The sequence below is a fragment of the Pseudochaenichthys georgianus genome, chromosome 8 (assembly GCF_902827115.2).
Source record: "Pseudochaenichthys georgianus chromosome 8, fPseGeo1.2, whole genome shotgun sequence".
Lineage (NCBI taxonomy): Eukaryota > Metazoa > Chordata > Actinopteri > Perciformes > Channichthyidae > Pseudochaenichthys > Pseudochaenichthys georgianus.
The window spans coordinates 7,082,197-7,097,690 of NC_047510.2; the positions used below are offsets into that span (position 1 = coordinate 7,082,197).

The 15,494-nt window shown below is 39.4% G+C and overlaps 1 protein-coding gene across 1 annotated transcript; it reads right to left on the minus strand.

Annotated features, from left to right (window-relative positions):
• Positions 1–7,068: 7,068 nt before the first annotated feature.
• On the minus strand, positions 7,069–15,222 carry jmjd8 (jumonji domain containing 8). The gene is made up of 9 exons (XM_034089606.1): positions 15,017–15,222; positions 13,521–13,616; positions 12,514–12,562; positions 11,929–12,025; positions 11,783–11,851; positions 10,317–10,436; positions 8,336–8,403; positions 8,092–8,226; positions 7,069–7,514 (listed from the first exon to the last, which is right to left on the minus strand). The coding sequence occupies exons 1-9, from the start codon at positions 15,115–15,117 to the stop codon at positions 7,434–7,436; spliced, it is 816 nt and encodes a 271-aa protein (XP_033945497.1). The 5' UTR covers positions 15,118–15,222; the 3' UTR covers positions 7,069–7,433.
• Between the last annotated feature and the right edge of the window lie 272 nt (positions 15,223–15,494).

The window sequence follows — 15,494 nt, forward strand, 5'->3', positions numbered from 1 at the left end:
GCAGCTTGCTGTTGCCAGATTGGGTGGTTTTCCGCATTATTTTGAAGCCTGTTTACGGTGTGTTTTAACTGGGTTTTCGGCTGAAAGGCATATGAAATCTGGCACACTTTTGAACGCCGTTATAATACAGTGCTGAGAATGAACGCACTTTTGAACGCCGTTATACAGCGCTGAGAATGAACGCGTTCTCAATTACGTTCATCTAGCGGAAATACAGTACGTTCAGTTCACGTTCGCCCAAAATATGAACGCGTTCATGAACGATCGTTCATTGAACGCGTTCAGGTACATCACTGTCGCTAGCACAGATGGAGCTACGATTGCTCAAATGCTAACCCAACTCTAAACATTCATTAACGTTAGTTTAATAAAAACACCAGTAACATAAGATAAAGTACGCAGGGTTGACTTACCAAAGAAACTGCATTCATGGACGGTCTGTTTTAACCGCAGATAAATCCTATATTTGCATGACGAATAGTCCACCAGGAACCAACACAACAAACACGGCCGAGTTCAAGTAGTGTTCTCCTCATGAGCTGAGCCGCTGTAGCATCACGGAGCCAATAGAGCTAACGGAGCTAGCAGAGAGGAGCTAGGAGCAGCAGTCCCGTTGTCATGAAGGGGGAATCTAACTATATACAGAATATGTTTTTGTGGATCCAGGCTAGAAACATGTTCATTTTCTGATGTTAAGTTGGACATTTTAACATAGGGTCTACGGGAATTGCTCCCATATGCATCCATCGCCTACAGTTTGCAGCATTGGGCTTCACCGCACTGTCCCGGGGTTTGCCGCTTGGCTCTGATAGGCCAGAAGTCGGTTTGATTGCATTCGGACTCGATTCCTTATCCTGTCTGACTAGCCCGGATGATGCTGCATCGCAATTTTTGATGTCGAATTTTATACACCGAATTTTTTGACATCGAATTTTAAACACCGAAATATTTGACGTAGAATTTTTTTCACTTGAATTTTTGGGATCTGAATTTGAACATTCGAATTTTTTTAACTTGAATGTTTACATTTTTATTTCACATAGGTAAATTCGGAGCAAAAAAAATTCAGATACATGATTTTCAAAGTAATTATTTTCAATGCTATAAATTCGGTGTCTGATACAATTCAAATACTTCTGTCTCTTGTTTGCTTCCATATATCCGCTTCCATATCAGCGGCACACCGTTTGGGAACCACTGCACTAGAGTACTACCAATCATGCATCCAGTATTACAGGCTTTCAGTCGCTTGGACAGATCTGGGGACATAATTCCACCTTGTCTGACACCATTGCTAACCCCAAATGGGGCTGAGAGAGAGGGGGGGATATAGTCTCTGATTGTGTTACGTTATTATGAGAGTGCTCTCATACTTGTTTGATTCTGAAATTGTATATATTTATATACATATATATGTGTGTGTGTGTGTGTGTGTGTGTGTGTGTGTGTGTGTGTGTGTGTGTGTGTGTGTGTGTGTGTGTGTGTGTGTGTGTGTGTGTGTCCGCATAGCCTGTTATTATCTCATTATACCGCACTGTCAATGAATCAAAGTAAATATAGGTCATCATGAACACATGTGTCCATCAGACAGAGGGCTGCTGTCATCATTAATGGACGTCTCTTTAAAATGACCGCTCAGAGGAGAGGAGTTCTCATTTCTCTAACCGCCTGCTGCTTCCCCTCCTCTCTCCTCGGTTCCCCTCCTCAGTCCTCCGCTCGCATCTCCTGTGGGCGGGACTAAGTATCGAGGATAGGAGTCGAGGAGGGGACATTTAAGAATAGAGAGGCGAAGTCACGCCCATCTACTTCCGGCCCATGGGACCCCGGAAGCGAAAAATTAACATTGAATTCAATGGAGAGAGAACACGTATCTTTTGATCCCGTTTGAATTGTGCCACGAACTACACATATGATGTTTGTCAATCTTAAACAATAAGTTCCATGTCAAAAAAGTCACATTTTGTCGTAAAACTGTTGAAATATAAGACTATGAAAAATACGCGACTACAAAGACTACAAATCCCAAATCCCATTCTGGCTCGCGTAAGTGATGTCACAGGCGATAATGCTCCAAGTGGTTGCGACTCGTAATTAAAGCGAAGAAGAAGAAGATCTCATAACTGATTTATTCCCTCCAATAAATAAGAGATTGCTAAAAATAAATTCACTTTTACAAGATGCCTGTGTGCTTTGTACCAGGTTGTAATCACATAAGTGATCATACCACTTGCTCGTTCTATCGATTCCCGTCTGATGAAAGGACCAGGAGTCGCCGGATCAGACATCTCAGGTAATACACATGTTGTGCATGGAACACAGTCAAGCTAGCTACCTAGCTAGTAGCGACGAGTAGCGAGCACGTTAGTTAGCATTACATTACTTTAGTGATGGTAGCCTTACCATGACATTATTATTTTATTACATGAAGTAAACTAAAGCAAACAGATATTGTTCTAAACTGTATTAAAGTAAACAGGTATTATCTTGAACTGTATTGAAGTGAACATGTATTATTTGGGACTGTTTTAAAGTAATCCTATATATATAAACCTTCTTACATACACTTTCCCAGACACCCTGACACACACACACACACACACACACACACACACACACACACACACACACACACACACACACACACACACACACACACACACACACACACACACACACACACACACACACACACACACACACACACCACACACACACACACACACACACACACACACACACACACACACACACACACACACACACACACTCCCACACATCAACACACACACACTTTCCCAGACACCCTGACACACACAATACACTCCCTGACCAAGATAACAAACACACTCTCACACATTCTTCTGGACGTGTTTCATTGTGATGACAGTAAGGGTGAGTCAATCTGTTTGTTGGAAAGACAGTAGTTGAGTGATTACTGAGAGAAAATTATTAGAAGAGATAATTATTCAAAGTGTTGTTACTTTAAAGTGTTGTTACTGACCTTTTTCTCTTTTATTTCCTTTCCCTCACCTGTAACTGCTGAGACCCTGAGGAACATGCACACTGACCTGCCCTGGCAACCTGATTTCCACTGTACGTAATAGTATTTGGTTATGGTATATTATTTATATACATCAAAGGCACACATGTATTGAGTGTGATATTGTGCATAGGTCAAGTGAAATCATCTTTACACACTAGAAAACTGCAGGAGTGGCAACTTGTTTTGAAATTGAATTTTTAATATCCGATAATGAAGTTGATCTGTTTTCTTTATTCTTCTCTCTTCCCAGCTCCATCCATCACCGTGCTCTGTTCCTGCAGGTCCTGCTTGCTAATCATTATGCTCATATGTTTTCACACAATTACAAATAAAGTCAATGTATTGTATGACATGAAGTTGTGCTTCATTCGGAGTCAATAATAAATTCATTCTGCCTTCAACTGCACAATGACTGTGGACTGCACCGACATCCATGTAGCTGCCCCCAGTAAGATGAACCAAGCAAAGAGGGTCACCATCATGCCCAAGGACATCCAGCTGGCCCGCCGCATCTGCGGAGAGAGGGCTTAGACTGACCTGAGACCAGCACACCCAAACACAACGGCTCTTTTAAGAGCCACCTACAGTTTCAAAGAGTTGCAATCCTACGTTATTATAATTATTAAACTGGTTCATGTATCACTTAGTTCACTGAACCGTGATGAATGAAAGAAATGAGTGAGGTAGTGGTTTAAAGAAGTTACAAAGACAGGTCAGTGTAAACACCAGCTTCTGTCAATTATGGATCACTCAAACTATTTATATAAAAATATGTAATAAAGTTCTAAAACAAGTATTCGGTATATTCCTTGATAGCTTTTGGAGAAGGTTGTTTTTAAGTTTACTAAAATCTATTGTTTCACTTTATAAAAAGGAACAGGTGAGTAGAGCATCATTGAGTTTCTTATTCTGTCAGTAAATCATCAAGATGAAATGTTTATCATTATTTTATTCAACCCTAAACAAATTGATTGTACCTTTTTAATAATGACCTTACAAGTTAAGTTAAATTAACTTCAGAAAATCAAATCTGTTCTGAGAAAAAAACTAATAAATGTTTAAAGATAGGAACTTGCCATCCCACTGAAAAACAGTCCGTAGAGATTTAAAGGCGTAGTTGTAGTTCAGTCCAACGTTTCATTTGGATTCATTTCTCCAACAGTCAACTATTTTCATAAAGAATATATATATTTTTCAAAGTCAACTTTATTGTCAATCTTACTCAGTTTGTGTTTATAGACAGAGATCAAAAATACTTTTAAATCAAATAAAATTATACAATTTACAGATATGTATACAAATATATATATATATCCTATATAATGATGGTGGACACTTCACCTCCAGCAGGGCAGATGGCTGCACAAGTCCATCGGGGGATGCTCCCAAAACACCGACTCACTCACAAAGAGACCAGACTCGAACACTGTCTCCTGATAGGCCTGCACAAAAGCCTTCACCCTTTCGGCCTCGTTTACAACCCCCCAGTTGACAGCCATGACTCCGTCCAACTTGTACCCCCCGAGCACCCTCTTCATGAGGGACGCGCATGGAGTGGATGAAAGTCCCGACCGCAGCACAGCACCAAACTTGCTGGCTGTCAACCTGCCCCGCCTGTGTAACTGCCACTTTGTCCGCTGTCCTCCGGTGGCTGTCTGGATGGCAGCTTGCTGGTCTCTGCTCAGTCGCATTGAGGCAAGAATTGCCTCAAGCCCCCATGCCCCTTCACCAGCTCCGGCACGGTGACAATGGCCTGATGTTGAGGCCGCGGCTCTGGCTCAGGTGACAAAAGCCATGCCATGCCACACTGTGCGCCCCTCAGTGCAGACCTGAACCAGTCTACATCCTGAGTGGCGATGTCTCTGGCCAGTGGGTTGTATGTCTCCTCTCACTGTTGGTAGAGTTGAGACACCGGCTGGACTACTTTGGAAGTGCCAGGCTTCCTCCACTGGCACTCAACATCTGTGGAGCTGATCTGCCACATGGCACATATTGCCAATGCTGCAGCGTGGCTGCATTTGTACATCCCCCGTGCACAATCACAGACAGCGCTCTGCATCGCGCCATCGTCTCCCATGCAGATCTGTACAAATAAAGTAAGTACCATGTTTGTTAGCATGCTATAATAGATTGAATGAGCAATAATACAAGGATGGTCTGGATCTGGGGGTGGGAGGGGTTATTTTTCCATAGTTTTGTCTGATTGTTGTTATTGTTTGTTTTTTCTGTATTTTTTGTAATGTGTGTTGTACTGGTTGTGATTGTACATTGTATTTTTCTAAATGTGTATGAATACATTTTTGAAAAACATTTGATCAACAATAAAAAAGGATTTGGTCAGGATCTAGACTCAGTGTGTAGTTTATTAATTAATCAATGCTCTCTACATTAGGAAAACACATACCGGTGTACCAGAGGGAGTCACACACAGCTGTGCCTGGATAACCAAACAAATTGACAAGATAACCAAAACCCTTGAATCTACACACAGCAAATAAACTCAAATGACACAACGAGATGTAAAAGGAGATCACACATACAGTATAGTCGATATAAAACTGGCCGCTTCAATCTGAAGAGCAACTAAAACAAAACACGGGAGTGTACCTTGTTCTTGTGAACACTAATGTTATCCACCACAGCATACACAGAGACCACGAAGTTCTAAAGGAGAACACTAGTTACTGAAACAAAACACGTTAGTGTACCTTGTTAGCTAATGTTAGCTAGCTGACATTAACGTTACACATTGCACTCATATTACTCACCAACATCTTGTAAAGCCGGTCCCGCTGCTCTTACAGAACCGACTAACTCCCCTTTCGTGTATGTACAGCTCTCAACGTGTCCAGACTTGTAGTCACCTCGTTTTATACTTTTATTCTCATTCTGAAAGAAACAGGTGACATTTGCTAACGTGACGGCCATCTTTGTGATGGTGACGCGTATTGTGCGAGACCTAGAGACCTGTAGTTCACTCAGCGGTTTCACACAAAAAAATGTGTAACTTCACAGTTTTACGACACATTTTAATTTTTTTGACTTGCAAAATATTCTTTTAAATTGACAAACATCATATGTGTCATTCGTGGCACAATTCAAACGGGATCAAAAGATAACCTTTCCCTCTCCATTGACTTCAATGTATAATTTTACGCTTCCGGGGTCCCATGGAGGCTCCCGGAAAGGGAGGGACTTCGCCTCTCTATAGAGAAACCTCTTATTACGGGCACGAGCACGCACAAAAGCGCGAGCGAACGCATGCACACCTGCCCCTCCACAAAGAGAACACAGACAGATTAACTGGTGCATTCAGGAAAATCCGGATTTTGAACTATAGGTGACACGTGATGAGTCAGAAATACATTTATATGGGTTCAACAGCTCAGTAACATATTTTTATTATAGGAAATTAATCATTCACGTAGCCTACTTGGTGACTTATTCAAGGGTGATATTTTCTTATCTTTCTGGCAGTTACAAGAAATATTTAGATCACGTAACAGTATTTATTTGGATATCTGCAAATAAGGCATTTTGTATCTTCACTGACTACGTTTTTCTTTTAACCTGCCTTGCAATGAAACAGAGAAGTTTATCTTCTTGCTGCCACATATCCCACCCACCCACGGACAGGTGCAATTGTAACGAGATAATCAATGTTCTTCACTTCACCTGTCAGTGGTCATAATGTTAAGGCTGATTGATATATTATTGTTCATTGATTTTAAAATGTCTCCCGTTGGTGACATCTAGTGGCAATATTAAGAATGACACAACACGTAGTTTGACTGCCTTTACTATTTAAATCAAGCATTAAATAGATGTGTGTTCAAATAATTTATACTCAAACACATTTCTTATCCTTTAAAATGAAAATATCAAACCGGTTTTTTCAATTTTTTACTCACTGAATGTATGAACAAATAAATGAAAAAAAAATAGATTTTTGCATTTTGAGTTTTGATGCAAACAACACATTATCGTTTATCTGTTGAAAGAACCACCTAAATAATCTGCAAACATTTGACTGGCAGCCATCTTTATTCCCCAACGTGTGCTTCAAGAAAGAGTGATACAAATGATATGACATAATATTAAAATGTAGTACCATCTGATCCCGACAGTCATTTAGCTTGTTTGGGCATTAAATACTATTAATTAAATACTTTTTATTGCTTTATCATTATTAGAAAAAACTAAAAAGATTCTCCTGGAATGTAAGTGTGTTTCTTTAGACTAAAATATGAACCTGAAACTTGCAGCTCAAACATGAATTACAATCATTTGTTTTTCTTCAGTCAGTCTGCAGATGGAGACAAAGTGATGTAACAGCCGCCATTCATTTAAAATGAATTTGGATGGCTGAAGAGAGCGATGAAGGAGAAGTTCAGCCAAGGAAGGTGGAGATGAAGACGCTGGTGTCCAGGTTGAGGGTGGCGTGCCACCAGCGGTCGGGGAAATACAGAACCTGACGGAGAAACAACCAAAACAATGAGTCTCAGACAGCAGAGCTGCAAACATATCATATCAAGTCAAGTTCAGTTTTTTCAGCCTCTTAAATGGAGATTTGCTGCTTTCTTTTCTTGACTTAATTTCCTTTTCTATTTCAGGAATAAACACACTCTTTTGCCCACACTTTTTTTCCAACTTTTTTCTAACTTTGTATTGGTCAGCCAGAAAAAGATGACAATGTTAAACTGCAGGTAAAGATCATTTATTTTACATTTATTTATTGTTTTTGTATGTTTTTCTTCACAGAGAGCATCAGTAGTCCTAACAGAAATGTTGAGTGATGTTTCAGCTAAAATAATGTCTGTATCCTTGGGCTTTGTCAAATGTGTTGAGTACATTTAATTTCTCATAAAACATTTGCACAGCTACTTATTACGCTTTTTTGAAGTATTTAAAACCTGCATTGTTTTCATGCTTGCTTGTGTTTTTCTCTTTCTTTAATGCTCTGCAAAAAAGGTTTCTTAGTGTACTGAATGGAAATATATTTAAAAATCTGCTCTCTGCTGTTTTTAGTCTGAGTAAAACAGGCTCACCTCTCCAGGCCTGATGGTGCACTCCAGCGGAGCCTCCTCCTCAGGCAGGTGGGGGTACGTGTCCCTCAGCCAGGACAGGGTGGTGCGGTTCGGGTGGAAATGAGGCTCCCTGTCCGGCGGGTAGAGGAACCATCGCTGTGGCAACATAAGGTAAACAAGATGTTTATCTGTGTCAACACGTTCAGGATATTAACACAGATTAAATTAATCAGCATGACGTGCAGAGAACTGAACAAATAAGAACCTTTCTGCCATAGATGACCTCAGAGTAACCGGGGCCGTGCCAGTGGAAGGGGACGCCGGTCCCAGGACCTGAGGACACAAACCAGGATCTGAAAGTTTTTATTCAACACATAACACTGCTGAACATAATTAACAAGCAAACAATAGGCTCTTTCACACCGCAGTACTTTTCCCACTTTAGTTAGTTCCGAAATGTCGCGTTCACACCTAAAAAATCCGGAACAAAAATGAGTTCATCAGAACCTTTGTACCCCCTTTTCCGTGGGAGAAAAAGGTTCCTATTTCTGATTGGCTGGGCGGATTGCAAACCACGCCCCGTAAAACTCCCAAAAAGTTTTCTGAAGCCGCCATTTTATTATCCTCGCATTAGCATTAGCATTAGCCCAGCGCACAAACGGAGAGAGACTAACTTATGGCAACACAAAATAAAACATGGGAGCGGTGGAGATGAGGAGGTGTCGGCGTTCTGGCGATTTACTCGGAAGGCTTCAGTCGAAGCTGCTGGGAGTCCCAGCAGCTTCTACTGAAGCCAGTGAACCAATCACCTGAATCTCCCGCCCCGGACACACAAGCAGCGGTTTGATTGGCTAGAGCTTGTACTGGCATATGATTCTATTGGCTGAGGCTTCCGTCGAAGCTTCAAAAGTAGAACAATACGCTTTGCTCCCACAATGCAGTTCGGCGAAGCATGACGTCACCCCATTCAAAGTGAATGGGCAGAAGCGTTGAAGCGTCAACGCACCCCGCCGTGTGTAGGGGCCGTAACCCCTAGATTCCACCGGGTCCGTCTGCGTCGCGGACGCGTTACGGACACGATATGGCTGCGCGACGCTGGGCTCCGCCCAAAATAGGATTCAAGTCTATTTTTCGACCCGAGGTGTTGCAGAGGCGCCGGGCAGGAAGTGGACCGGTCAGAGCATCCGCCCTATCCCCAAAATATCCCTATCCCTCCGTAGTCTTTCAAGTAGGAGGAGAAATACCAGCGTTCTCCTCCGGTTTACAGGCACTGTGTAAATGATATATATAGAATAATTATGATGATGAATGCATTTACCACTAAAATACAGCAACACATCTTTGATCCATGTAGATTCATGTTTGTCTGCACAAAGTAGCCTGTGCAGGAAATATGCCCAAATCAACAAAAACTGCGAGCCGGCAAGCAAGACGCTCCGCTTCTGAAACGCGCCCGGTAGGGTACGACGCCGGAGGAGGCCGGACCAAAACCGCGACGCAGACGGACCCGGTGGAATCGAGGGGCAATCCTCCCCCAGGGACTTATTCTGGTGTGAACGCGATCTGTAGGCTACTTAGTTCTTGAGAACTAAATAGTTCTCATGAACTAAGTTCTGATGAACCTTTGTGGGAAAAGTACTGCGGTGTGAACGCGGCTATAGAGGCAGGAATTTTACAGTCAAGTTAAGGAGAAAAAAGGAAAGAAAAAAGTATCATTAAGAAAAGTGAAACAAAAGAATGACATCAAGGAGCTCAAAGAAATAGAGAAACATTGTAAACAACAGAGAAAAATCTCATCAAATCCAAGAAACACTTTTATTCAAAGTAACTGAGATAAAGTGAAATCAAAAGTACTAACTCAGAACAGCGATAACACTGCTAGTACTTTAGCTTAAAAAAACAGCAACTTTTTGAAGTTCTTTATTTGTTTTATTGTTGTGGCCAATCGGCTTTGGCCACATTGCGTTCAGTTAAAGTGGAACATAATTCCTTCATGTAGAACATGATGACATTTTCTCTAGGTCGAGAACAAAAACGAAGCAGAGAAACAATATTTATATAAATCTTCTGATGACCAAAAGAGACTAAATGATTTATCGTTGATGATCTTTGTAGACGATTTGTTCCTTAGGAGTGTTTGCATGCATGTGTTTAAACGTTCGACATCACAACCAGCGAACAGGACTAACAGGCCACACGTTGACATTCTGCAGCATTGGGTGTGATTTCATTTGAGTAGAACGAACCTGCGATCCCGAAGCTGTACGCTCCGCTGGTGCGAGGCAGGACGTACGGGGGAGACTCGTACTGCTCAAACAAACTCTGCCACTCTGTGAAGTTGTTGTCTCCAAAGAAATACAGCGTCTCTGCAGGAAGAGAAACGTCAATATAAAGCTCTGTGTGCAGACATGGAAGAAGAGTCAAAGTAGAAACACTATGTTTATATATGATATATGATGATTTCAATAATCCATCACAAAATCCTGAGTCATTTATTATACTGGTAAAAATGTGCTTAAAGTGTTTAAAGGTGCCTGTTTTCAAGTTACATGTTAAATGGACAGATGTTGAAATTGAGTTTGGTGCGAGTAGCAGCCGGTCTCGGGGCTATGCTATGCTAGGCAACATTTTGCATTTGATGCAATTGATTTCCTGGTAACATTTAAATTAAATAAAACCCAGAGGTGGATCAAGTACTCTGCATATATCCACCGGCAGACCCTCTAACTGAGACAGGGTTCATTACTGGAGTCACATTCAAAACTCTGAAACTAGGCCAGAAAAAGATTTTTAAATACACACAAAACATCTTTTATCCTCAAATCCTTCTTTCAAGTAAGGCTAAAAAACTCTAAACTCAAACACACATTGTTTTTGAAGTTGATCCACTTCTTTTTGTAGGCTATTTTTATTATATGTACAGCACTTTGGCTCGACCAAAAATCGTTTATAAATGTGCTATATAAATAAATCTTGATTTGATTTTTTCATTAAGATTTTGTCTTTCCAATATTTGAATTTTTAAGACAAGATATCGGAGGTGGAACAGTTGTTCTGGCACAAGTTAATGCTCTGGTTTTGTGTTTTGTTTGAAATCCGACGCACCCCCCCTTTTGTTTGCAGCATTACCGACTCAATGATGTGGAAGATACTTCATTTAGATATATGTTTCAGCAGGTTGTGGCAGATCACTACGACACATTTGATATAATGAATTGTTCTCAGAATGTCTTTAATATGTATAATATAATAATAATAATAATAATAATAATAATAATAATAATAATAATACATATGTATAATATTCAGTAGGTTGTAGCACTACTACAGTTTATCTTATTTAGATTTTTTTTGTCACTAGGTTGTGACAGTACACTATCTTATTTATTATTATATTGTATTTAACTGCATTCACAGTTACATATTAGTATTGTATATGACTTTAATAAAAAAAACGAACTTAATTATATTTCAAGAAAATCCACAGTTAGAGTTTTTTTGTTGTTGTTTGTTTTAAATGCATGACGGTTCCCGACCTAAAGCTGAATCCTCCAGAGGTCAAGTGTCAAGGTCAAGGGCTTTATTGTCATATTCACAGACATAACATCTTAAGTTCCAAGCTCCTCCCACACTGCAACATAATGTATAGGCCTATAGGACATACACAAATAAAACATATTTAAAAATAAAAGTAAATCCTCTTTGAACTCACCGCTGCCGAGTGCGTCTGCAGACTGCGGCCGCAGCAGATCGTCCACATACTCCTGCAGAGGGATGTCCACTGGAACAAAAGAATCACTGATAAACAATAAATAAACAACAACAAACCCTGCGGGGTACATGCAGACTGTCAGTTACCTTTCCTGTAAGAGAACGTGTTCGCTGTGCTGAGACGGACTTTGCTGGCGCCGTATTCTTCCAACAAACTGGCCTTGGAGCACAGCGACCTGAACCTCTGAAACAGGCAGAGTACTGATTCTTTGTCTAAGTACTAACAGAGGGCACCTTCTGCCCACCTGTCACTTTTTAAACTCTTTTAAGGTTTAAATGGCTGTCATTTCAGATCAAAAAGAAAGGAGTTGTTTTTTGTTGCAATATGTGAGTTTCATTCAAAACAATTCACAGAGAAATATAGATGGAAACATTTATATTATCAAAAATATAATAGGGCAAAAAAATCAAGAATAAGTGCAAGAAACATAAATATACAAAAATGAATAATAAAATAAAGATATGAGAAATTAGCGTGAAGAAAAAGTAGAGTATATCTAAATGAAAACAAGTTGTGTGATGGAGGAATGTGCTCAATTAAATACAACCTCCTGAAAATACACACAATAAAATCCTACTGACAACTTCCTCTAGTCTACAGTATGTGCATAATGGATGCATCTAAGGAGAAATGCAGTACATGATGTACTTGTACGTGCTCAAAATACGCACCGTGTTGTCAGTCAGACCTCTGAGGATCACCGGTCTGCTGTACGCATATCTGAGGAAACACTTGAATCAGCAGGGTTTCACTCAGAAATCAGGACGATTGATGAGGAAACAAAATGGAAATAATGGAAATGTCGTTTTTTAAGACAACTCTCAGTGTTTCTGCATGTTTTACAGAGAGGCTGTTGTTCAAAAGAGCAAACTGATTATATGATAATGGTGTTTATACATTTTTAAAAGTTATGCTAATTACAATAAAGTAAATATTAAAAGCAAAGACGAAAGGAAACATTTTTCAAACCTGAACTACTTACTAAGACGTTTTTTTTAATTCTCAGAATTCAACAGTAACAGTTTCAAGTTGTACAAAAAATAGATGCTGTTTAAAACATAAATACAATTGATACGATTTGGCTACTGCCTTCTTTTCCCACAAAACTGAGAATTACTAAATAAATTTGACACAAAAAAACATGTAAAACTGGTCACAATCATGTTCAATCCGTGGATAACTTTGAACAACAATCACATTTTACATCAGTATTTGACTAAAGTGATGACATATTTTAGGGGCATTATTAATGCATTAAGATTCAAGGCTTTTATTGTCATTCGTACAGAGCTACAGACAATGAAAATCTGAGGTCCCAGGCTCCTCCAACAGTGCACAATAACACAGATAAAATAATGCAAGTAAATACAATAAAAAAGAATAGAAGTAGTGCCATAAGAATCTATATACAAGTGATACATCATTTGTAAGTTAAAAACTGGTGAATGTTATGGATGTTCTTAGTTCAGGTGTTTAATAGTCTTCTGGCCTGTGGGATGAAACTGTCCCTGAGTCTGGTGGTGTTCGCCCTGATGCTGTGGCACCGCCTGCCAGACGGCTGGGGTGATGGGGGTCTTTGATAATCTTTCTTCCTGAGCCGCTGGGAGTAAAGGTCTTCCGTGGATGGCAGCTCCGAGATATTTAGGAGATGTTAAGGAGATGTTAATACTACACGTACCTTTCAATGAACTGTTGATGTGAGAGGGAAAAGCCGTCCAAAATGTCGATGTTACAATCTCCTTCATCCTGTAGTCTGAAGCCTGAGTCTGAAGACCTGAACACACAACAGACATGAACATAAGAACAAACAAAAAGACATATTAGACACTATGGTAATGCATTGCATACAAAACATTATTAAACTTGTGTTTATTTTATTTTGGAATCAAGTTAAGAAGAGTTTGGTCAGTTGAATCATGAAACGTTCTGCTCAAATCACTTGAGCTGTCTTAATAAACATTTCAGTTTGCAGTTTATTCCAATGATCCCATTATTATTCAAGTTCAATACACTAATAAAAGCTCCCTGCAGTGGAGGAAGAAGTCTTAAGATCGTTTACTGCGGTAAAGGTAGTGATACCACACTGTGAAAATACTCCACTATAAGTAAAAGTCCTGCATCTAAACTTTATTTAAATGGAAGTTAGAATTAGCTAAATGCTCTTAAAGTAAAGATTATTAATTAATTTTACTTTAAAAATTAAAAAGAATTGCCCGTCAGTATTTCCCTTTTATATACAGTAGAAATGAAGGGAGGTAAAGGGCAACAATGCCAAACACATCTCCCCTAGATACTGATTGAGGCGGAGAGACTGACCACAAGATATTGAATATTTATTTATTTCCCAGAATTTGGTATATGATGTTTCTGTATAATCATTTATGCTGCATGTAAGTGTATTCTGTATTACTTCAACTGTTTTGAAGGTTTTCAGGTAATGTTTTGCAGGGAAAAAAAGGTATTACCCTCTGAGATGTAGTAGAGTAGAAGTATAAAGTAGCAGGAAATGGAACTACTCAAGTAAGGTAAAACTAGAATTTGTACTTAAGTACATTAGGTTGATAAATGTACTCCGTTAGTTTCCACTTCAGGTAAAGTGAGAAATTGCTTCAGGTGTTAAAATCGGCTTGATTTGTAAATGGAGCTTGGTGTTAGAGTAACAGCAGGTGTCAGGACGGATGTAGGAGACACTTTGCATGTGCTGCAATGTATTATGTATAATCCAGAGTCAGTTCAAGTAACAAAAACGATTTATCAACAAAATGTACTCAACTGTACAGTATTACGGCATCATATCACATAAGGAAGGTGGTTGTTTAAGTAAATGTCAAAAAATGTCGTGCAGTAAAAAGTACAACATTTTCTTTGATGGTACAAATACCTAAATATTCGAAAAATGCACATGCCTAATAAGTACACAACTCGGGAAAATACTTATTTATGATTCACTAATAGTAATTTAAAAAAGTTCTCCTAGTGTTTACGTTTTAGGGAAGACTTGGTAAACTGACAACATTTTAAAAGGGATTCGGTGTAAAGCTCGGTCAGAGTATGAGGGCTGAACTAGGCAACATGTTGCGTGTAGTGCAAGAGATAAAATGGTCAAATAAAAACATTATGTTAAAATAACTTCACACATAGGCTATGTCAGTTTTTAGTGTCGACTCGACTCACCATCCGCCTCCGTCACCCGACGGTTCAGCTGCTTTTATCCCAATAAAACATAATAAAACAAACTGAGCACATGCAGTTAATACAGCCGTATTATATTCCATTCAAAACTTTATCACAGAAATCTAAATTATAACTAAATTAAGGAGAAACCCTGTGAATTTCTCGCATCATCCCTGAGAATGAAGTATTTTCACTTCCTGCCAAAGAGCCAATCAGAAACCACCACATTAGAAGCTGAATGCGTGCTGCGTTCAAGTGTAATGGGAAGAACATTTGATTTGTTCACTGTCTCGATAATACAACAGTGTTCTGGATACATTACCGATAACTGAAATACAATGTGAGACGTCATGCTAAATTTTAGTGAAGATATGATTGAAAAAAATTAAATATATCAAAATAACGTGCTGTATATATTGTCTATATATATTATTCCGTTTTTACTGCTTTTATTTTGTTGTGTATCCATTTCTGACTA

Excerpts from the sequence above, each read along its gene's own strand:
- jmjd8 (XM_034089606.1), bottom strand. The coding sequence starts at position 15,117 with ATGGAATATAATACGGCTGTATTAACTGCATGTGCTCAGTTTGTTTTA. Across the intron at positions 11,852-11,928 it reads CACGTTCTCTTACAGGAAAG|TGGACATCCCTCTGCAGGAG; the intron begins GTAACTGACAGT and ends CTTTTGTTCCAG. Across the intron at positions 10,437-11,782 it reads TGCAGACGCACTCGGCAGCG|AGACGCTGTATTTCTTTGGA; the intron begins GTGAGTTCAAAG and ends CTCTTCCTGCAG.